This window comes from Gracilinanus agilis, chromosome X, assembly GCF_016433145.1.
Source record: "Gracilinanus agilis isolate LMUSP501 chromosome X, AgileGrace, whole genome shotgun sequence".
Lineage (NCBI taxonomy): Eukaryota > Metazoa > Chordata > Mammalia > Didelphimorphia > Didelphidae > Gracilinanus > Gracilinanus agilis.
Window position 1 is genome coordinate 22,403,228 of NC_058136.1, and position 24,712 is coordinate 22,427,939.

The window sequence follows — 24,712 nt, forward strand, 5'->3', positions numbered from 1 at the left end:
TGCCACAGTATTCCTGTAATGACAAAAGAAACAGAGGAAGACCTCCACCAAGATGAGTAGAGCCCAACACTTGGTAAACAAGGGGAACAATGAGCCTAGAGAATGAGAAGATGTGAATGGATTGGAGACTCTTCTCCTGGAAAGAGGACCTGAATAGAGAAGATCCTAGATCCTCTGGAGTCTCTGAGTACCACTGGACATGCATATCAGAGGATTTGGTACTGGAAGGAATGGATCTTAGCGATTATTGAGGGGATTCTAATTCTCATTTTGCAGAGGAGGAAAATGAGGCCAAGAGAAGTAAAAATAATCACTAATTATGCCTACTGAACATTTAACTTTGATGAGGTCCTTGATATACATATTCTCATTTGAGACTTACAACAACCCTACAATGGACGGGTGGTACTCTTATACCCATTTTACAGATAAGGAAGCTGAAATTCACAGAAGAGAGGGAAAGGGAAAAGAAGTAGTATTTCTGTAATGTCTGCTATGTGTCAAGGCACTGTGCTAAGAGCTTTTTAACAGATATTATCTCATCTGATCATCACAACAGCCCCCAAAAGTAGGTGTCATTATCATCCTTATTATTCTACAGATGAGGAAACTGAGGCAGAGGTTGTGCCTTACTTGCCTAGGGTCACACAGCTAGTAAGTGTCTGAGGTAGGATTTGAAATTAGACCTTCCCAATTCCCAGTCCAGTACTCTACACACTTCATGAGTTGCCCCAGTCTGTTACTGTCTGATGGTGGAAAATCAACTTTTAAATAAAAGAAAATTCAAGCTCTGGAAAGAGGAAGGAACTCATGTGAATTCTCCAGACACATTTCAATCGTTCAGAGAATTGAGCACAATGGATTTAGGTGCTCTCTTTCCAGAGCTCCCACCAGGACACCTTCTGCTCTGGCCCCAGGTGAATAACACGAGCTTTGGTGAGCCAACTTGAAATCACTGAAAAAAATTCATACACTGAGGACACGTATGATCACCTGACATATATGACCAAAAAAATAAGAAATTATAGGTAGACATCTTAATTGGCACTATGTTGGGCATGCTCGCAAACCAAGGGAAGGACTCCAGGCCATGAGGCAAGCTCTTCTCTAGGGAAGGTCTAGAAAGATTTGGAAGAAGTATATCCAGGATGATAATGCATGAAGGAGCTATGACCTGCACTGGCATAAGGAATGAGGTCATAGATTTACCACAGTATCAAAGCATGGTGGAATGACTGGAGGGTCGGCCTCTGACACATACGGGCTGAGTGACCCATGGCAATCAACTTCACCTCCGGGTGCCTCAAGCAATAATTATCTCAGGTTACGTTGCAGACCAATCACTGATTTGCATTGGGAGACGGAGCCTCCCCATACAGGGAGGTCCTTATGACAATAAAACTACAGGTATTAAACCTTAAACTGCGCTGCCCGTTCCCCGCTGCCACCTCTCTAACCCAAACCCCGACATCTAATAGTCTATTAACAATAACACAAAGCAAAACAAAAACATAGGACTGTTTCCTTTGGCCCCTGTGCTCACCCTCATTCTCTCCACAGGTGCTATGGTCACGCTGTAATTACAGATTTCAGAGCTTGTCAAATCTCAGACTTAGCCTTCCCACCTTCATTTCCCAGGGTTGTGCTTATTGGGCTTTCTTTTAGAAATAAAAATCAATGCCCTTTTCAGCACAGTGAAAACTTCTTCTAATTATGTCTCAAGTGACAAGAACATATTTCAAATGTAGTTCTCAGAGCCCTATCCTTCAAGGATCATAGATCAGAGATGTAAAGTTGGAAGGGCCCTCGGGGCCATCTAGTCCAATCCTCTCATTTTGGAGATGAGAGACTAGAGGCCCAGAGAGGTTAAGGGCCAGCTCCAAGGTTCCATAAGCTACAAAGTGGCAGAGATTCAAGCCCAGTTCATCTGAACCCAAGTTTGGAATTCTTCCCATGGCACAGCTGCTGCCTTTCACCAATGAGATCATCTGTACTTCCCTCCACGGATGCCTTCATACCCCCTTCCATAATACCTCAGCAGATGATCTTTGGGGATTATCAGGATCAAAAATTTTTACCCCATACTGGTCAATCTTTTGGCAATGAGCCCCTTGGCCCTTAGCCGGGCCGGTCTCGGATTGGAGAGTAAGTGAGATAGTCCCTCCGATTAATCTTTGAGATTACAAATACTATTATTATAAACAGGGACTGTTTATCCAGTTAGGAAACTGGTCTGGGCTCCTGACCAGCAATAAATATTTACTACAGGTCAATAATGCCTATAGCAATGTATAAGGTACTTCTTTCTCCTCTCGGCTTATCAGGTAGCCCGGTTTTGTAAAAAGGGAACTGGCCTGGGAATCAGGTGGATTAAGTTCTAGACCTGGTTTTGCGACTAATATACAGTAGGACCTTGGGCCAGTCTCTGGGCTTCAGCTGTCCTCCTTTGTAAAAAGTGGCAGTTGGATGAGATGGTCTCTAAGGTTCTTTCCAGCTCTGATTGTTTGCCTCAACAAGAGGGCATGAGGGAAAGAGAAGTGGAAGGACATTCAAAAGAACAAAACCAGTCGGGCAAGCCACAGACGTTGATAGTCTCCGTGCTGTGCTGGGTGCGGCAAATATAATTCGAATCATATCAAATAATGATTTTAAGGTTTGCAAAATGCTTCATAAACATTGTCTCATTCGAGTCCCACAAGAATCCTGGGACGTGGCTGGTAGAGGTATTATTATTCTCATCTTGCAGATGGAAAAACTGAGAATTACAGAGGTGAAGTTATCTGCATAGGCCACACATCTAGTAAGCCTCAGAGGCTGGGGTGAACCCAGGCTTTCCAGACTCCAAGTCCAGGCCTCGAATCCACTACACCATGCTGTCTCTCAATAAACAATTTGAAGAGTAATCAGTCAATCAGCCAACATTTATTAAACACTAGCTCTCCATCAGGTACTGTTCTAGGTGTTAAAGATGTAAGGACAGAAATGGGCATCCAGCCAAGCTGTGGGTTTGGAATTCTCGGGGGATTTTGCTTGACATCATCAACATAGAGATGATTGCAATTTGCTCTATTAGTCAAAGCACTGAGCTATATAAACACTGCCAGCAAAACAAATCAGGGGCTAACTAGGCTTAGCAAGGAAAACACTAACATTTCACCTCTCTGCAACTGGTAAAACACAGACCAGGCTTTTAATTCTGCCAAGTCCTAGGCCCTGGTCCATTCAGTCAATTGGGTTAAAGAGGTTAGTTATCTCCTGGAATTGGGAGGACTTGGGTTCAAATTTGTCCTTGGATACTTCTTAGCGATGTGTCCCTGGGCAAGCCACTTAACCCTGTTTGACTAGCTCCTGCTCTTCTTCTTAGAATTAATACTAGAAAAGAAAGTAAGGGTTAAAAAAAGAACTTATCTCCTGTAGCTGCAGAGTGGCACAATGTCTCCTGGAGCCAGAGCAATAGGAAGATGAATGGCTACAGATAGAAGAGCCATTTTCTAAAAATGTGTTTGCCTGGGGCAAGTGACATGAACCACAGACTCAGCCAGAGAGCTCACAAAGACCTCTACCACCATTATCATCATCATCATCTCATCATCACCATGTCATAAGCCTAGAGCTGAGAGGGACCTCAGAGGTCATCTACTCTAATCCCTTCATTTTTCAGAAAAGGAAACTGAGGCCTGGAAAGATTTGACTCAAGACAATAGAATTATAGGTCTAGAGATAGGAAAGACCTGAGGGGACATCTGGCTGCACCCTGATGGCACCCCCCTCCCCCAATCATATACACAAGGAAACTCAGACACTAGAAAATGAAGTGACTTGCCCAAAGTCACAAAGGTGGTAAATTAAATAGAGTTGGGATTAGGGCCCAAATCCTCTGACTCCAAATCTAGTTCCAATGCCTCCTACCTGGCAGCTTTATAGTTTAGCTAATTATTCTCACTAATTGGGTTCTAGGTTTTAACCTTCTGAAGGTTAACAAGTGTTATCAGTACTCTCTAAATTTGGCATCCTAGGCCAACGATCCAAGCGTTCTGCCCTAGTTATGACTCTTACCTTTGATCAAGTACACCCAGTAATAGTTTCTGCTCACCTAATCTAATTTACGCTGGTCTTTCGCCTGGATCAGCTTTCTAGGTTCAAAGACTTGACTGTATTTCTTTTTAAGAAAGTTATATAGTGAAATACAGTTGAAGATTGTGTCTGACTATTATGTGCTCAGCAAATCAACTCCTTCTTCTGGGGTCTCTCCATGATCTTGACATGGTAAAAAAGGAAAACCATGAGTCTGTTCAAGAAATGAGTTGTTGAAGGATGTATCTGTGTGTATATACATATAAACCTACCATAAAATATCCCCAAGTACAACGTAAGCTATTGGAGGTGAGGCACCCTTTTCATTTTTGTCTTTAAATTTCCAGCTTTACAAAAAGGCACATTTACAAGGTCACTTAGGCATACAAAAGGTACTTACCAGATAATGCCTCCCCAGAAAAATGAGAAAAAGACATAGAAGACCAAGGAACCCCAAATCACAAAGTGATTGATCCAAGTCCAGAACCGAGTATCCATGGCAAGCTAAAAAAGAGGGGGCGGGGAATTAGAAATTTGTAGAGGGAAGAATATAAAGTGATCTTGCTTAGATAAAATCTTCTCCCTATACACTTAAAGTCCCATGATAGGGTAGGTCCTAGTTTGGAATAGGGAAAGAAGGCGCAAAAAAGAGGATAAAGGGAGCCAGGGAAGAAAGGCTTACTAGTTTGGGACATAGGGATTTTTGGCATAAAGTTATACAACAGAAATTCTCTCTACTAGGTGGGTTTAAGATCTCTTGAGAATAGGAAGTAGAAAACCTGAGTTTCATGGCACTTGCCCTAGATGTGGCAATGTGTCAGCTGGTTTAGGATCAACTTCTTTTGTTTTTGCTACACAGAAAGGCTCAGCACAGTGGGGAGAAGTGAGGATAGTGGTAATTCCAGGAGAAAAGGGCATTATTACATGTATGTAGACTGTAAGAGGAGAGGCAGCGTGGAGTAGTAGAGAGCAAGATACTTAAGAATCAGGAAGACCCATCGTGGCATGGACACTGAGGCCAATCCTGGAGTAGAAAGGACTTCTTTTGGATAATTCAGGGATACTTAATTTATATCGATGGTTTTAGCTTTTATTTACCAATAAGCTTTTCTCTGTGTGGGATACATCACTGATAAAAAAAAATCTTTTTTTTTCTTCTGTGCTACAATTTCACTAGCATAGAGAACTCCCAGTGAGGTAAGTCCTTTTACCAATGCCAATCAGCATCTGATGGTCTTAGAGACACTGCAGAAGCACTAGAGATTAAGTGACTTCTCCAGAGCAACAGAGCCAAAATGTGTCGGCATCAAGTCAAAAAATCCTTGGGCTATCCATTACTTCACACTGCTTCTCATTCTAGGTTGTGACACTGGCAAAAATGCCAGGGTACGAAGATATGCTAAAAAATAACACATACACATACACAAATGGAGGGAAAATCATCCTAAGAAAGAGGGATTATTGATGATACCTTGGTGTTAGGCATCCTGGGGAGAATTCAGAAAAAAAGGGTTATAATGAATAACAAGCAACCTTGAAAATAAAGATCAGAAAACTTATTTAGGGAACAATTAGAAAGGACAAAATGTTCTTCCAACATAATTGAACAATAATAATAATGATAATAATAAAGAAATCTAACCTTCAGTGTTACAGTGAATACTAAGACTGTATAAACAGTAGTGCCAAAAGTCCAGTTCCCAAAACCCTGAAAAAAAAATCAGAGTTACATGTACTATTTTGTATTTCATTGTACAGCTGAAATCACTCAGAAGCAGTCACTTTGTCGACAGGGGTAGAGTCACATTGGAGGTTTGGAGTGTGGCCTTTGATGCCCCCAAGGAGGACCCCATATTTGTCTGTGGTGCTGTTGCTGAATCTCACCCATACCGCATATGGGGTCCAGGCATTAGATCACCGAGATGGCAAGGGCAAGGAAAAAAACACAATGTTCATTGTGTCTTTAAAGATGGACTCTTTCCTGGAAAAATCAAAAGCCACTGGGGGCTCTATTCCTCAATGGTGGCAGCAATAAAAAATAAAGGGCCTTCCTAGTTCCCAGCTACAAACTACCATGTGGGCTGCGAGAGCCCACTGACTGTTGGCCCAACAAGGAGGAAAAGCACCCTACATCAATCCAAATGGTGGCAGGGGTGTGTTTACCAAATGTGCTCAAAATCTGAATGTACAGCATTAAAACAGAAAATGAGGTATGAACGTTTTTTAAAATTTAAAGAAAGCCAAAGAAATTAAATGTGATAAGAGAGAGACAGAGAGAGGAAGAAGTTTGATCAAATCCCACATGGGTGCTCGGATTAATTACTGGGAGCAGTTCTTACACTCATCGGTCATTTTAACGAGCATTTACTGGAACGGTGGCATAGGCAATAAGACTGCATCCACTTGGAATAATTTGGACACAGGCCAGGCTGAAATTTCCCCTTGTACAAGCTGAAAAAAGGCTCCGTTGAGCAAATGAACAGGGCAAACAAGCTCCCAGGGGTCTTTTTACCCATTTGGGAAGCATTTCTTTTCCCAAGAGCTATTTGCAGACAATTAATGTGCTAATTACAAATGATGCTTAGAATGCGTTTATTAAGGCAGGCCTGGTACTCACCCCTTTGGCCACCTTGACAGCCACAGTTTGAGTTACTACATGGACCAGAAAGTAATCAGACTGGCCTTCTTTAGAAAACTATTCGGTCATTGAGAACGTTTGCTGATTCAAAGGGCCAAATTTCAATTAGTCCAAAATTGAGAGGTTTGATTATGGTCTCTGACCTCACAATATCACTTTAATTCACTGATCTTACCCACTTTTTAATTAGTTCTTAAAGCTTAGCACAATGGTCAGGAAATGCTTGGGGAAACATTGGGGTTTTATTAATTCAACAACAAACCTCTACTAAGCACCTACTGTGTGCGAGGCCTCAGGTTACATGCTGGGTAGGCAAATATGAAAAATGGTTCTGTACTTGGCCCAAGTAGCAAGGCATAAAGTGTGTGTAGAGAGAAGCAGGCCATAAGGTAGCTGGGCTTAAAGGAGATGGCCAGACAAAGCACCTTGGGGGAAAATGGGAGGAGGAAGAGCACACTTTCAACTCCAAGTAGGGGTACAGATCAAGGAGATGAGGCTTATGCTGGGCCTTGAAGGAAGAGAAGAATGTCAAGAAGCCTAGAGAAGAAGCACAGTTCCCAGCATAGGGAATGGCCTGGATGAATGCACAGAAAGGGAAAAGGAATTGCGGAACAATTGGTTGTATAGTCTGGCTGGAATGAAGAATACAAGGAAATAGGAGAGTGTGAAACAAGGCTACAAAGGTCAGTTGGAGGCAGATTATTGAGTTCAATAGAGTATAAATGTGAACACCTCTAACAAGGCCCCCCGAAGTTGACAGGATGTAATTAAAGCAAAGGATGTGGTGTGCTGGACTCAATTCTCAGAGGTATGGCTGGGGGCCTCTTGTTCTCCAGGGGGAAAAGCGTTTCTTGGCAACCCTTGGAACTCCTCTTCCAGGGTCATGCCTGGGCAGTCAGTCACTATGCTCCAACAGCCATAGGGGTGGCAGGGAAGGCCAGTGCAGAGGAAGTGGAATAGTCAAGCCCTGGTTGCCTGGACAGCCAGCGGGAGCCCACCCCAGAGAAAGGTGAGGTCTTCCTCCTGAAATCTCCATATGGCCTGCCCAGCAACTCAGGGGCGGCAGAAAGGGTTCCAATGAATGGGGGATTCCATCTTTACATCTCTCCCCATTTCTACCACATTCTTGGGCCTAGCTAGCAGACAATTAATACTGCCTGAATATTTTAACCAAACAGAAATAGTAACTCTGCAAATCTCAATTTTGACCTAAAGGGGGTATTTTCTATTTTTTTTAATCTTGAGGTCATGGGTCTGTGACCATTTTAGCAAAAACTGCAATCAAATTAGGTCCGTAGGTTTAGGGCTAGGCAGAAACTTCTAGGTCTTTTCAGGAGGTGACTAACTATGCAGACAACTGATTTGTTCACATTTGATCAAAGGCATTCTGACTTCCATCCCATTATGAGTGATTCTTGCCAAGGTGTAAGAATCTTCTCTGGGTGAGCAGCCCCTTGACAAGCAGCTGCAGATGTCATCCCAATAAGATACCTAGCAGTATAAAAATAATGCACGCAACTTCCAAAACATGAACTAGGACTTTACCTTTCCATTTTCTTCCAAGGATGTGGCCTGATAAAGGAAGTAAGTGCCGAAGAAAAATACAGTCCCTTCAAAAGCAGACAGAAACATCCAGTAAAAGAAAGGACCCCACTTCAGCTTGGCATTGTCGGAAATTCTCCTATCAGAAAATAGCACAGAAAGAAGACAGGTTAAAACATCTCCCCCATATTGCCATTCCAAGGGAACAATGCAAAATATGAGCACCCTAAACTGAGGGCAAAAACACTGGGGTATGCATATGGTTATACTGGAAGAGGGCGCCCTCTGGTGACTCAAAGAGTGCCAACTCTGAGACATCTGGATGGTGCTCTGACTAATTAACTCTGGTTACAACAAAATTATTACTGATAAAATACTCATTTTTAATTCTGAGCTTGCCCTGGGTATTCAGGTCTTTAAGAAAATGTCCTTGATGTCTCTCTTGATTTCTTTGAAAATGTAATAGTTTCAACGTTGGATCTTTATGCCATGTTGGATAGCAGGTGATTGAGAAAATAGTTAAATTATTCAAAAATCCTATCTTAGGATCATGGAAGGACCCTTAGAAATCATGAAATGTAGCTCCTTTGTTTTTTTTAAAAAATGCTTATCGAAATGCAAGGATCCAGAGCAATGCTGAGGGGCTTATGAGAAAGAAAACCAGCCACATCCAGAGGAAGAACTGTGGGAGGAGAAACACAGAAGAAAAACAACTGCTTGAACACATGGGCTGATGGGGATATGATTGGGGATGGAGACACTAAATGATAACTCTAGTCCAACTATCAATAATATGGAATTAGGTCTTGATCAATGATACGTGTAAAAACCAGGGGAATTGTGCATCGGCTAAGGGGGGTTAGAGATGCTTGGAGAGAGGGAAAGAACATGAAATATGTAACTAGGGGAAAATATTCAAAATAAAAATCTAAAAAAAGGGGCAGCTGGGTAGCTCAGAGGATGGAGAATCAGGCCTAGAGACAGGAGGTCCTAGGTTCAAACCCGGCCTCAGCCACTTCCCAGCTGTGTGACCCTGGGCAAGTCACTTGACCCCCATTGCCCACCCTTACCAATCTTCCACCTATGAGACAATACACCGAAGTACAAGGGTTTAAAAAAGAAATCTAAAAAAATAAATAAAAATGCTTATCTTCTTTCTTTGACACCTGTGGGAACCAGAAAGCTAATGACGCTTCAGGTAAGGTGGCAGCCTCCAGTTCTATAGGGGAGGGCACAGGAAAGGTGGCAGGTGGGTCCCTCTTATCTCCTCACAGCTTCCCAGAACAAGGCTAGTTAGAGCAGAAGTAACTCATCCAAAGTCATACAACTAGAAAGTATCTGAAGTTGGATTAGAACCCATGCCTTCCAGCCATAGTATTCTAGCATCTCATGGGACAGGCCTCAGAGTCAGGAGACCAGAAAGCAAATGGTTCCTTGCCATGGACCATATCTGTGCTTGTGGGAAATTCCTTCCCCTCTTTAAGCCTCAATTCGCACCTTTATAAAATGTGATGATAATAGTCATACTACCTATGTCAGAGAACTCTTGGAAATGAAAGGCCTTTGTAAGATTTTGTAAAGATGCTCTAGAAATGTGAGTTCTTTATGATTTTAAGAGAGGAGGCAAAACAATGAAAAATTGGGAAGAAGTGAGTATATTTGTTTACAGAGAGGCCAATTTACATGCCACATAGCAAAGGAGCATGGTCTTCCATCCTAGCACAGCAGGCAGGGAGATGACCTTCTTCCCCTTGTTAAATCATCTTTTCTTTCCTTTTTTGTTCTAGACTTGTGATTTCATTGATGTAGAGGCTAGAGAGAGCTTCAGGTGAAGATCTCCCTCTACCAATGCATATTTGTAAATAAAGAGTTTAGAAAGTTGCTTGGAGCACCAAGAAATTAAGTGACTTGCCCAGGGTCACACAGCATATATGAGAGGTGGAATCTGAAAAAGGACCTTCCTGGTTCTAAGACTACCTTTTACAGCCAAATGTTCAGGGGGAAAAGAATAGGAAGGAAGGAAAAAGCCTGTTTATAGAAGAAACACCATATGCCATTTTCACTTTTCTTTAAAAAAGTTTTTTAAAGGCCAAGTACCTCTCTTGTCTGAGGTAGAAGCCTTTACAAGCAGGGGAGTCACTGAAAAACAAGGCTGAAAGGCAATGAGAGAGAGCCCAGGCCCTCTGGAATACTAAGGGGCATTCTACAAAGATACAGTGATATGGGGTGATTGGGACCTGATGTGTCTGGCAAAGAAACAACAAGATGGCAAGCTTGGGATGGTTGTGGGGAGTCACTAGGACACAGCCTTGATTCTGGCGCGATCTCTGGCAAAGCACAAATGCCAGAGCAAGATAATTCAAAAATTCATGGATTCTATCTGCAGGGCAGTCAATCAGAAACACTTCCACCCTGCCTTCTGCCCACCGTTTTGCCCTCCTATTTCAGCAAGTTATCAGCATTTAAAAAGCAATCCATGGTGGGAAAAGTGCCAGAAGCCCTGGGTCTAAGTCCCAGCTGTGCTACTCACTTCCTGTTTGACCTTAGGCAAGTCCCTGACTCCGCTCTGGACCTCAATTTTTTTTCTGTAAAATGAAAGGATTGGGCCAGATCTCTTCCATATCCTTGTAGTACTGGAATACATGTGACTGATGATGATTTTCTCAGCCCCTGGGTTTAATATTCTAGTCTCTCACATTCCAGACGAGCATCTCCTAACTTCATCTTTCCTCTTCCCTGCTCCTACAGAAGGATCATAGGATCTTAGATTTCAGTGCCCAAGGGAGACTTGGAGGTCATCTAGTCCAACCCCCTCATTTTACAAAGGAGGTAACTGGCACCCACTACTCAGCAATCCTTTAGATTAACATCTTCATCCTTCATTATAATCCTGACATAAAAAAATCCAATTTAATAATAGGCCAGTTGCTGGGGACAGTTCCAACTTACCCATCCATAAGGAGAAAAAGCTATTTCAAGACAAATTCATTTTTTTCTTTGACTCTCTGAATTAATTATGCTCTTCAATAAAACTGCAGAGTTAAGAGCCTGATTAAAAGGGAGGGGGATGGCTCTGGAACATTCCATGAGTTAGAGGCTAATGATTCTCAGCATCTTTTTTTGCCTAGGTAGAGTTCAGTCATCAAAATGACTAAAAATCTTTTGCTCATGAACATACGGTTTTTGGAAGGCTCCTCTGCTAGGGGACACATGGTCAAAGGCACTCTCTTTGACCTACTGGAAAAATGGACCCTAAAAGGAATACCTCCAAAAACCATCTGTCTCCAGCATCCTCAATAAGTGGTCAGACTGCCTCTAAAGACTTTAGCATATACACATGCAGGAACACATTCATGTATTCCCAAGGTAGCCTAGTCCACTCAGGAAAGGTCCATACTGCTGGAAAGTTTTTTCTGACATCTTGCCTAGATTGACCTTTCTGCAACTTCCACTCAAATTCACTGCAAACTTGATGAAAGCCAAGGATTCCCAAAAGAGGTCTTGAAAGGGGTCTAAAAATGCATTTTTTAAGCCCTCACCTACCATCTTGGAGTCAATACTGAGTATTGGCTCCAAGTCAGAAGAGTGGTAAGGGCTAGGCAATGGGGGTCAAGTGACTTGCCCAGGGTCACACAGCTGGGAAGTGTCTGAGGTCATATTTGAACCCAGGACCTCCCGTCTCTAGGCCTGGCTCTCAATCCACTGAGATACCCAGCTGCCCCCTGCATTTCTTTTTTAATTATTTCTTGTTGCAAAACCACAAATAGCCTGGGATTTTGTATATGCTTGACTCAGCAACTAGTAACCACTTAGGCTACCTATCATCATCATCATCATCATCATCATCATCATCATCATCATCATCACTCACATTTATATCACAAAAGTACTTTACATGTTATCTTGCTTAAATCTCACAACCCTGTGTAAGGCAGGTGCTCCTATCATCTATCAGCTTATAGATGAGGAAACTAAGGCAGAGAAAGGTTAGATAACTTCCCCTCTTTAACATAGCTAATAGGTGTTTGATGCAGGATCTGAACTCGGGTCTTTCTGAATTCAAGTCCAATATTCTAGGCATTATGCTGCCTAGCTGCTTTGACTATGACTCCGTAGCTAAGTAAGACCTAAGAAGCTGACTAAGACACATGTAGCTGGAGGAACTTACCCAGAGACACCCAGCTAGCATGAATTAGAATAGGATTTAAACCTGAGGCTTCCTGATTTGCAGGATGGCCCTGGAGCGACTCTGTCCCCATTTGCCTTAGCATCCAAAGACAATAAACAGACTTGAGATCTTTGGGAATCAGAACTCTCAAATGGATCCCTGAACTCTCAAACAATAAATGGGGAACTGGGTCCCTTGGAGTGGACAGCTCCTCTCCTGTCTCCTCCCTCCCTCCCTCTCTACCCCCATCCCAAAATTTGTCATTGGGCTTTTCAACTTACATATACAATCTGGGATCAGCGGTGAGAACATCAATACTGATGTGCTGTTCCAGCAAGCTGTAGGCCAGGATCGGTAACGAAGTGAAGCAGATATTATACATTGTAAGGTAAGCTGCATCATACAATGGCTTTGGTGGCAGTGTGAGGAGGCAAAATAACATGGAAAGAGATTTTTAGTGACAAACAGGTGTACGCACATTGAAAATCATGACTAAAATAGGTCCCTTTTCCCATGGGGTAGCTTTCTTTTCTTTCTTCTTAGTGCTTGCTAGTTACAGAAGAGAAATTCAAATAATCTTATGTCCTCCCTTGCTACCCTCCCAACCAAATGGCCCATAATTAGGATAATAAGAGTTAGAGCTGGGTAGACCTAGTGGTCATCCCGTTCAGTGCCTACACTTTAAAGATAAAGAAACTAAGGCACAGAGAAAACAAGTAGCTAAAGATCCTGGGTTCAAAGAGGTTGGAAAGAACCTCACCAAACATCCAGCACAATCCCCTCATTTTGGAGATGAGGAATTGAGACTCAGGAAGATAGGTGACTTAGGATCATAGGTTCATAGATTTCTAATAACCTTAGCAGTTATTTCTCCCCTCAGCCCCGTTTTACACATGAGGAAAATAAGATCCAGAGAAGCTAAATGATTTGTTTAAGATCAGAGATTTTAAGGAGCATGGTCAGGATTTGAACCCTAGTTCCCTGGCTCCAAATCTGGTGTTTCATATCCTGCTATACCATACGTTGTCTCCCTAACTATGCTCAGTTTCAGACTGCTGCCTTGATTGAAATTGTAAAATACAACCCTGTGTATTTCTATTAAATATGCAATAGCTACAATTTGGATAGTGTTATAACCGTGAAAAAAAAATAAGTCATTTCAGGATAAGGCTGCCATCTTTCCCTGAAGCAAAACATGGGCATCAGCCAGGCTGAGTCAGTGTTGTGTGTCTGATTTTTTTTTTGATCCTTCACAAGCAGAAATGGTGGCTTTCACCAGGATGAAGGAAACTTGACATTGACGTTTTTGAGTGTTAGCATAGGTTTCGTGTACCATTGAGAACTGACCCAATGAAGTCAACCAGTGATTGCCTCTGTAATAACAACTAACTGAAGCATTTATACTGAATTATGAAGTTTTTCTAAGCAATTTACTAGCCTTCTCCTCTTAGTGAAAGATTTAGCTGGGGGTAAGGGCTTCTCTGCGCTCTGCTAAATGTTATACAAAGTGAGAGATTGGCACTGTGTGGCTCATCAGAATGTGGAACACCCCTTGGAGAAAACTTTTTCTTTTTAATAAAGAAATAACAGACCCAAAGGGATCAGAGACAAAAATAAAGTCAGAGGTCAAAGGTCCTGGTGTCAGGAAGCCAATATTATCTCCATACAGGAAACTCCCAATGTTTTTGAGGTTGGGACCCTGAGAAACTTAACCTTCCAAAGAAATCACAGCCTTGGTTAATGCTGTGGGGTGCTCCTTATATACCCCAGGTAAAAAGGGGCTCTGTATTCTGTGAATTTATAACAAAAGTTCTTCTCCCATGTCTCTTTTTCCCTTCTTCCCTCACTGTCTCTCTCCCCCTCTTCTCTCCTTCTCTCTTCTCCCACTCTGTGCTCTCTCCTTCTCCTTCTTCCTTTTTCCTCCCTCTCTTTCCCTTCTCATTGTGATCTGATGTCAGAGATTCTGGCCTTGGTGTCAGAGGACCTGGAATAAAATCTCAGCCTTGCCTTACTACTATCTCTGTGACTTTGGCCAAGTCACAGTTCCAGGGACTTTAGTTTCCTCATTTATAAAACGGGGGAAATGAACAAGATGAGTTCATTGAAAGTCTTCAAGCAGAGGATGGAAAGTTGCCCATCAGGTGTGTTGTAGAGGATATTCTTTTGGTGATATCAATTGGACCAGGCAGTTGCTGAGACCCCACTCAAATATAAAAATTCATGACCTACAAAGTCTCTTCCAGTTCTAACTATAGAATCCAATGACCTTGGGAGGGGGTAAGGGAGAGGTGAGATTAAGGTGTTAGATTTGGGTGGTCTTTATCCATGGGCCCTGGCCATATTTTTTAATCTCGGAGGACTTCCTGAAACCAGAGATCATCAGCTGGGAGACAAAATGTGGAAGGGTGGCCCACGCAATGAAGGTACACAGGAGGAAAGAATTACAGTAGGATATAGAGGGACAGAAACACATTTTCATGGACTAGAACAAAGAGAGGGAGCTTCTGACCATGGTAGATGAGTGAAGTGACCTTATGATGGAGGGCAAGACCTCACAGTAGAGAGAAAAATCTGACATAAGATGTTCATGGAAGTCACAAGACAGAATGATACAGCCAAAGAAGCCAATCACAGGACAATTCAAAACTGTACTAAGCAATTCATCCATTCATTTATTCATTCAACAAATGTCTATTAAGGGCCTACTATGTGCCAGACCAGTGTTGGTGAATGTGTGGCATGTGTGCAGAGCCAGCACTCTCGTGAAGCTGCTCCGGTCCCCCTCTTCCCAGGGCCTGAGGCCATTTTTTGGTATGCCCCACCCCTCTGTCCAGCTGCCCAAAACGAGCACTTCCTCCTCCAACTCTCTCTGGTAATGGGGTCACAGATGGCTTGAATTTGCCCTCTAGACACTCGAAATCAGAAAAGGTTAGCTGATGCTGTGCTAGATGCTGGAGATACAAGGGAAAAAAAACAGCTCCTGCCCTCAAGAAGTTTATGTTCTGCTAGGAGAAAACAACATATATACAGATAAATAAATACCAAATAGATACAAAGCAATTTACTTGGGTAGGGGATGGGGGTGAGAGGATGGGCAGAGAATCACTAGTAAGTGGTGGTGATTCTTATAAGTCAAGAGTATGAGATGGCAGGTAAACTAAGCTGTGAAGGGACCTAGGTATTCCAAGAGGAAGAAGTGAGCAGAGAAACTAGAACACTAGATGGGAAAGCACTGGGAGGCAGAGAATTTGAGGACTTAGGAGAGACAGGTGACAGCTAACCACTGCCAAAACTAGAACATCTTTTAGTAGGATCGACCCTGAACAGTGACTTTTGATGGTAAAGTAGGGAACTTTGGGGGATGCCTAAACCGGAAGACAGAAAAGGTCAGACTAACTCCAGAATCCCAAGCCTCAGCTCCCAGGCAGATGGCAGCGTTGCTCACAGTGTCACAAACCATGCGAAGGCAGCCAGGATCTGGAGGAGGGAAGGAAGGAGGCAAGAAGTTCTGTTTTTTTTTTTCTTTTTTCCCCCCTCTCCTGTGTTTTGCTTGAAGAGGTGACAAGATACTCAAGTGACAATATTAGGGAGAACTGCCAGGCAGCACACAGGATTATATGAAGGCCTGTAATATTCTCAATGGGAATTAAGAATACAAGCCTATGGAGAAAATAGAGGCCCTTCATCCTACGCAGCCTTCTGGGTACTAGTTTTTAATGTGGTAAATATGCCAAAGCGTGTCGGAGTGTTGGGCTCTGAGGGGATGTTGCACACCTAGGAATTCTCCAGGGGGGATCCTTCAGAGACAAGGAAGAAGATGGTTTCTATGGAAACTGTTAATTTTCCCTAAACACTAAATTGAAAACTAGGGCTTTAATTGACTGTTTAGTAGGGGAACTTAGCCCTGAATCTCCCTCAACTACAAGAAGCAACAATTATGTTTTCCCCACTGAGGGAAGAAAGAACATCAAGAACTGAACATGAACTAGGATAGCCAGGCCCAACTATTAACCAGCAAACAGATCAGTCAAGAAGAATGAGCTATTAAATGCAGGAATTTCTTCAGCTCATATTCTTGTCATTAAAATGTAAGCTCCTTGAGAGCAGGAAGTGTCCCACTTTTGGATTTCTATCCTGAACACAATTCCTGACTCATAAGAACAGAGACTGGACTCGTGACTTCAATGGCATAGACCAGACCCATGATTACACTGATAAAGGAGACATGCAGATGAGAAAATTCCCTCTACCAAGGAAGGTTGACATCTTGTCTGCAACTTCTAATCTTAGAGAACTGCCTAGATCATGCAGAGATTGAGTCCTCTGCCCAAGGTCACCCAGCTAAAGGTGGGACTCAAATTCTGATGTTCCTGATAACTAAGACCAACACTCTTACTATTGAACTTACTATTGTCTGTGAAACTGAATCGAGATGAGAAAAGAAGGACTGTGAAAGCTTCCAATTTGGCAGAAATTAATGCTTTTCAAAAGGGTAAATCTGGAGTGAATCCCCTCCCTGCAAAATTCTCAATTTTCTTAAGCTCTATTCACAACCCAAGAACTCTTGGGCTAGAAACTGTAAGTACTAGGGATACAAAAATAAAAAAATAAAATACTCCTTACCTTTGGAGAGCTTACATTTTACTCAAGGAAAATCACATGTATGTGGGGAAGTCAATGCAAAATATATCCAAAGTAAATACAAAGTAATTTGAAGGGGAAGGAAGTGTTAACAACAGGAGCCCTACCTCATCTCATTTGAAGACCCAAGGTGAGATTTTCTATATTTTCTTTGAGTGTGCAGGGAGAGGAAGTAAGGGAGGAAATCGAGAAACAAAACAAGTCTTTCCCCAAGTTCAAAATCAACCCACTCACCTGTGCCACTTTGTTGCCTAGTAGTTATACAGGGAAAAGGGAAATGATCCCTAAGGCTCTCACCTATCCCCTCTTTCCTGAAATGATCGAGGTCTTGGTTCACGACCACCAGAACAGATATTGCTCTCTGCAACAAGCTGATGGGGGATGCCGGGGACACCACATGCCATAAGAGTTATCCTATTACCAAGAGTTATTTAGGTATGTGACTCAGCTGATGCCCCAGGGCTAATGACATAGCAACTGGAAAAGGATCAGACCCAATGGCAAGGGAGTAAGGATGCAAAGAAAAGAGTAATCATTTTGCATCGGCCTCAGTTTCTGCATCTGTAGAAAGGAGAATATGGACTTGCTCCTGAGGTCTTGTTCTCAATCCTGTGATCCTAAAAGTTGCCCTCAAACAACAACCTGCCAAGGAACTAGAAAAACCAATAACTTGCTGCCATAAGGAAGTAGGAGAAATAAAGTTCCTCTTGGAGAGGCAGCTTTTTCAGATGTTCACAGCAGCACTGCAGAGTACCTTGCCAGAACCAGTGAAGTTGGCACAGATAGGCAGACATCCAAACCTTAAGGGATGCTACCCAAAACTCCTCAGTGGCTTAACCAACTTGTAAGGTTGCCTCTCCTTACCTTACTGAAGATGGAGACAAAATATAGCTATTATAGCAGCATATCATTTTGAATTATCATTAAAAGTAATAGCAGGGCAGGAAATATCAGAATTCCTAAAGACAAGTGTTTACCTGGGAAGCACAGTTAGAGCAGAAGCTCGTTGTAGGCAGGGACTTTTTCCCCAGTCTTCGAATCCCCCAGAATAGTGCCTGCCACATAATGGGTAGTTAACAGACACCTGTAGCACTGAATTGGATTGAATTGAGTGGAAAGCATGACTGATGATGAGATTTATCCCCAAGGCCAAGTTTGCCGAGGCAGTCCAAACAAGAAGCAGTGGCTAGGTGGGACTGGATTTAATGTAGCATTAAATTGTAAAGTATTAGGATTACCAGCACATGTTTTTAATTTAGGTTTTCAATAATACAAATTATGGAAGGATGAAAAGGAAAGCAATCAAAATACTGTCTTACCTCCTACTGGGTCTATCAAACAACTGTCAAAAATGATGCTTGACTGCAAAGGAAGTTACTGGAGCAAAGATATCAACATTTGCTGATACCAGAAATCATGTAGAAAATGACAACTTTTACACTGTTACGGTTAGTAAACAATGACATCCATAATAGTTGAACTCACAAGGTACACTGAGAGGGGAAGCCTCTCCTGACATTTTCACTGCAAATAACATATGATCAACTAACAGCAAGTCTGGAAAGGGCACGCCACACAAAGCAATGTTGAAATATACCTGTTGGGAGAATCCACAGAAGAACTGGTACAAAAATTGTGGCAGGATGAAACAAAGGTTCTGAAAGACAAAACAAAAAATTGAGTGAGGAGAGAAGCATTTCCCCATCTTCTCGTTTGACCTTTAGGCCTACAAGTCATCCTAAGTCCCAGTATTCAGTATCACACTGAAACAACTTGATAGTAAAAGACAAATCTTCCAGATTTCAGTAGACCTCCTCTAAAGGTCAGAATTCGGTGACTTCTTTTCAAGAACTCAGATTAAAGACAGGAGGTTCTAGGTTCAAATCTGTCCTCAGACATTTCTTAGCTATGTGACTGTGGACAAGTCATTTAATCCCCATTGCTTAGTCCTTCCCACTCTTCGGCCTTTAGAACCAATACAAAATTCTAAGACAGAAGGTAAGGGTTTAAAAAAATAGAAGAACTCAGGTTGTTGCAAATAGTTAAACTTAATAATTTATCTCCCAATACATTATTTTGGAGCAATGCCTATGGCTCAGGCCTTAAGTGACTTGTTCATGGCCCCACAATTACAAAGCATCAAGAGGCAGATTTCAAATCTGAATCTTCCTAACTCCAAGTAAAGCACTTGATCCATGGCAATATACTCTCTAAGAGCAGTCTTGCTTGGGATTAAATCTTGTTTACATTCTAGGGAAGAAATGGGTTTATGTCACATAAACAGCACTACTGTGCATTCACTGCCCAAAGGAGAATGGTGCTAGACTCTAAAAATAGGTCCAATTTGCAAATGAAGATGTTAGTGCCCAAGCCAACCAGGGAACGTCCATCAGCTCTAAACCATTGAAGTTAGGCTGAGTCTTTTGAAGAGTTTGATTCTTACCCTAATGTTTTACTGTTCTCATTAATCCATCAATTAGAATACCTGAGAGGGAGTGTGGAATAAGGAACAGAGGGATAAACTTGGCAATTAGGAAGATCTGGGATCAGGTTCTGCCTCTGACACAATATTAGTTGTGGGACCATGAAAGTCATCTCACTTTTCAGTGCCTGGCTTGGTGTCTGAGACCCTGATCTTGGATGAGATGCTGGGAGGAAGAAGCCTGCAGTGGGAGTTCTAGCCTTGGTGGCAAGAGGCCAGATACCTAAGCACCCACGTTAAAGAGTGCTAAGGAGTTGTGCCAATGATCTGGTGAAATAGGGCAGAACCGTTAACATCAGGTTCTGCTGACTAGAGAGATTTCCAAATTCCATTTGAGGCAGAAGCCCTACTGGTTGGGATCCAATGATGTCAAAAGAAAGAGGAGATGCCAGGCCAAGAGTCCTGATGTCAGCAGCAGCCCTGACCTACTGGGCACCAGATGGGAAGCGATGGCTGCAGTGTTGTGGAGTCAAAGGACAAAGTAGTTACAGCCTCCATGCCAAGGCAGCAAGTTCCATGGTTAGAAAGACTTCAGATTCAGTTGCGGGGAGAGGCAAGAGCTAGGGTATTCAACTTCACTCAGATAATGGCTGCTCCATTCCTTGTCTCTAGGTTCCTGCTCCATATAATACACACACACACACCCCACCATAACCTATATACCACTATATCCTACAGTACATCCATGGGTCTGTTTAGAACAACAATACTTGATACTCTGATTTATTTTTCGGACCAATAATAATAGTAATCCTCAGCCTGAGCAACCAATCAAATCCCCTGAATTTTGGTCCAAATTTCTTAAAGTTTTCAAAAAATAGGATCCATTTTCAAATCTTTGGATGGACCACAAACCAGGACAGTATTCCTGTAGGTTTTAAGACAGTTCCCAAAAAGCAGCCCCCAAATTGTTTTAGGCAGCATTATTGAAATACACACAAACACGGTATGGTGATGTGGGGAGCCCTGGGTCCCACAAAATACACCTAAGAGAGGGGAGAACCTACCTCTGACACATACTATCTGGGTGACCACAGGCAAGTCACTTGCATTTTATATTCTAGGCCAGTGCTGGGCAAACTTTTTAAAGAGGGGGCCAGAGGAAAGGAAATGCTCATCTGTCAGTCTGTTTCTAAGGCACCTCTTTCGAAGTTTCATTGAATTGTATCCTATTTGTTGTATTCGTCAGATTAGGAATAATGTCCATGGCTAGATAGAACATTTCAGGGGCTGCATCTGGCCCGCAGGCCATAGTTTGCCCATCACTGTTCTAGGCAACTCATAGCACCAGAAATTGCAGAGAAGGTGCTGCTGACCTACACTGGTAGAGGAAGCTTCCTGGGAGTTCCCTTTTTTAAGAAAATCACATGCTCAGTCCCTACACCTTTATAGATATGAGAGAGAGAGAGAGAGAGAGAGAGAGAGAGAGAGAGAGAGAGAGAGAGAGAGAGAGAGAGAGAGAGAGAGAGAACGACAGTGGGGGAAGGAAGAAAGAGAATGATCGCTGGAGATTGAGACAGGTAGGTAGAAAGGAGATACAGATGAGATATATGTAAATTAGACAGGCAGGTGAAATAGATTTAGATGATAGCTATTGAGATTCCATGAGACTGAGTTAAATAAATAGGGGGGTGATAGATATGTAGATTAGAGACAGAAATCAGTAGGGAGGTGAGCAAGATAGACAGAAACAACATAGCTAGACACATGAACATACACGTATGACTGTGTAGTCACATATTTATTCCAATACTTCACTCAGTCTATACTTTAATATTGACATTGATGCAGTTGTTCCTGCCAATGATCCAGATCACAGTCCATCCTTGCCTGCTCATCCTGTGAGCCTCACATCCATGGACTCCTATAAATTCACCACTCAACTTGCCGGAAGTCTGTCTTTGTTTCATTTTTTTTTGACATCATGAAGATTCCAGTGAAGTGCATTAGCTGCTCCTTGACTGGCCATGTGACTAGTCCATTTTATTTTTGAATCATACATTTTTCTGATGATAAATGGGACTCTAGTTCTCCTACAACTTCCTGAGGAGGAAAATCTTTAAAAAAAGTTAGAAAACTGGGCTCAGACACTTCCTAACTGTGTGACCCTGGGGGCAAATCACTTAACCCTCATTGCCTAGCCCTTACCAATCTTCTGCCTTGGAATCAATACACAATATTGATTCTAAGACAAAAGGCCAGAGTTTTAAAAAAGTAGATAGGAAAGGGGCAGCTGGGTGGCTCAGTGAATTGAGAGCCAGGCCCAGAGACAGAAGTCCTGGGTTCAAATATGACCTTAGAGATTTCCTAGTTGTGTGACTCTGGGTAAGTCACCTAACCCCCATTGATTAGCTTTTACCACCTTTCTGCCTTGGAAACAATACATAGTATTGATTCTAAGATGGAAGGTGAGGGTTTAAAAAAAAGTGAGGTTGAGGATCCCTCACCCAAGTGGCAACAGAGAGGACTAGCATGGTACGGATGAGAATATAGTGTTTCATGACTATATTAACAGAAGAACACTGGCATTAAAAAGGTGGGCCTCGGTTTCATGGAGAAGCTTGAGGTTACTTGAAGAAATTTCAGCTACGCAAAGGCAACCCATCACACTCTCCTACTCCAATTCACGTTGGTGCCTGTGCAAGAAACATCCATTGATGGAGAAACTCTATGGGTCTGTCCAACTACATAGCGCACCCTGGGCAATAGGCATTTGGGTTGCCCTTTGTTTGTCCTGTGAGGATAGCAGAGCCAGAATCCTAGGTGCCAATAGAGTTCATTCAGGACATTCCGTTTCATGCAGTCAGCTCAATGTCAACCACAAAGAGATGTAGCTTGAGGTTGTGGGGAAGGCAGCTTCATCATCAATTTGATGTTGGAGAGCCTCTACATACACCTTCCCACTCGTTGCCTCTCCTGATAGAAATGACCAGAACATCATGAAACAAGAGTATTTCAGCTATTTTATCTTTCTAGGAATCCTGCCCAATTGTGATATATATAGTCTATTGGACCGTACAGCTATGATGAAGCATTGAAGGAGGATGTTACTAGAGGCATGTGTGTCCTAACTGGTTCATTTGAAATATTTAAGTTTCCTCTCTTCTTTTTTTTTAATTAAAAAAAAATTAACTTCCCTTCTGCCTTTGTATCAATTCTAAGACAGAGAGTGGCAAGGGCTGGATAATCAAGGTTAAGTGACTTGCCCAGGGTCACACAGCTACAAAGTATCTGAGACCAGATTTAAGCCCAAGTCATCCTGACTCCAAACCTGGTGCCTTATCCACTGTACCACTTGGCCTTCACTTCGTCTCTTAAGATAGGCAGCTGAGAAGCTGATTTATTATTTTAAATACATAGTCCTATATTTTGGTACACCTGATAGACAGCTAGTCTCGAAGTCAGAAAAACCTGAGCTCAAGCCTCACCTCAGACACATGCTAGCCATATGACCTAAGATGCAAGTCATTCAACCTCTCACTGCTCCCAGGAGACTCCCTAAAGACCTAAATCAAAGAACAGGTACTGATTTGCACTGGCAAAGGGGTCTTCTACACTGGGAACTACATTAAAATGTCATTAGCTAATATTTAACAAAATAAATAAAAGCACAATACAACACAATGTTAATTTGTGGTTTTCTAATTCAATATGGACTTCAGGCTCAGATCAAAAAATAAATCAGCAAATTTGAACAGAGATATTCTCCATCATCTCTATCTGAAGAGAAATGGCTTTATAGTTCTGAATTCTGGAACCTACAACAGAGCACTACTACCAAATAGGTACTTGAACTGCTGGCCAAAGTTCCGACCCTGATCAATTCAGTCCTATTTTCAGGGATGAAAACATGACAAGAGTATAACCTCTGACCTGTTGCCTTGTGCAGCAGAGAAGTCAATCAGGTACCATATGTACCAAATGCCCTTCAGGATCACGGTCAGTGTCAGAAAGATGGTGGACCCAATATAGTCATTATTGTGTTATTAAGAGTCACCAAGAGGAGTCAGCTAGGTGGCTCAGTGGATTGAGAGCCAGGCTTAGAGATGGGAGGTCCTAGGTTCAAATCTGGATTTAGACACTTCCCAGCTGTGTGACCCTGGGTAAGCCACTTAACCTCCATTGCTTACCCTTACCAGTCTTCTGGCTTGGAACCAATATAAAGCATTGTTTCTAAGAAGGAAGGTAAGATAAAAGTTTTTAAAAAGAGTCAACAAAGGGGGAAAAACCAAGGTGCACAATGCAACAACGTTTCTCCCTCAAACTCTCTCTTGAGGGACACAATCCTTTTTCACTCCTCCACCAAAGCTATCAATTCTCTGTCTTGTTTGCTACTAAGGGAAGACAAAAGACCAGGCATCAGGATTTATGTTGGCCAGAGCACCAGCTCTTGTCTATCCAGGGAAGAAAAATGACCATATTTGTGAATTAGGGCCCTGTTTACACCAATATTCTCAAGGTTAATCATTTGTCTATTATGATTAAAACCATCAGACTGTCAGAATGGTACATTTTGCATTTTGTAGCAGGGCACCCAAATCAGCTATAATTTGGGGGCACATACCTGTGATCAACACATGAAGGTCCTATTTAAATGGGCAGATCATTCCATCAATCACTCGGCAAACATTAAGTCTCTTCTTGAGCTACTCTAGAATGTGAATTTGCTAAATTCTCTCCCTTCTTCCTACCCCTCCCAATATCAGCCACGACCAAGATAAAGTCTAATCGCTTACTAGTAACACCATAAACATACTCAATGTCCAATCTCTGGCTTCTGCTCCATTAGTGAACTCCACTGAACATTATTTGTTATTGCAAAGCTGAGTAATGAGTCCAGTAAAAAGTGAAAGCAGGCTATACTTAACAGATGAAGGCAGCAGAAATATATTTTGAGTCAAACAGAGGTTTGGCTTTTGGGCCAGCCCAAAAGATAAAGATGCTCTAAACCTGTCCAGATAAATGACAAACACCTGCCCACATACCTTATAGAAGAAATACTGCACCAGGTGTGCAATTCTCACATAGTACAAATGCCCATGGGCTAGCAGCAGTTTCCTTAAGTGTTTAAACTTGGGGACGGCATAATCACTGTTTCTTGCAGCTTGGCGACCTTCTTTGCCTTTGATGCCTTTAAAAAAAAGATCAGGTTATCACTACATGATAA

The 24,712-nt window shown here is 42.3% G+C and overlaps 1 protein-coding gene across 1 annotated transcript in view; it reads right to left on the bottom strand.

The window, feature by feature from the left end:
• Nucleotides 1–24,712, bottom strand: part of ATP11C (ATPase phospholipid transporting 11C) — a 136,971-nt gene that overhangs the window by 11,655 nt on the left and 100,604 nt on the right. The window contains exons 22-27 of the mRNA XM_044682702.1: nt 24,531–24,676; nt 18,661–18,720; nt 12,704–12,831; nt 8,258–8,393; nt 5,717–5,782; nt 4,475–4,578 (exon numbers count right to left, since the gene is read on the bottom strand). Of these exons, the coding sequence (XP_044538637.1) occupies nt 4,475–4,578; nt 5,717–5,782; nt 8,258–8,393; nt 12,704–12,831; nt 18,661–18,720; nt 24,531–24,676 (640 nt within the window). The remainder of the gene's footprint in view (nt 1–4,474; nt 4,579–5,716; nt 5,783–8,257; nt 8,394–12,703; nt 12,832–18,660; nt 18,721–24,530; nt 24,677–24,712) is intronic.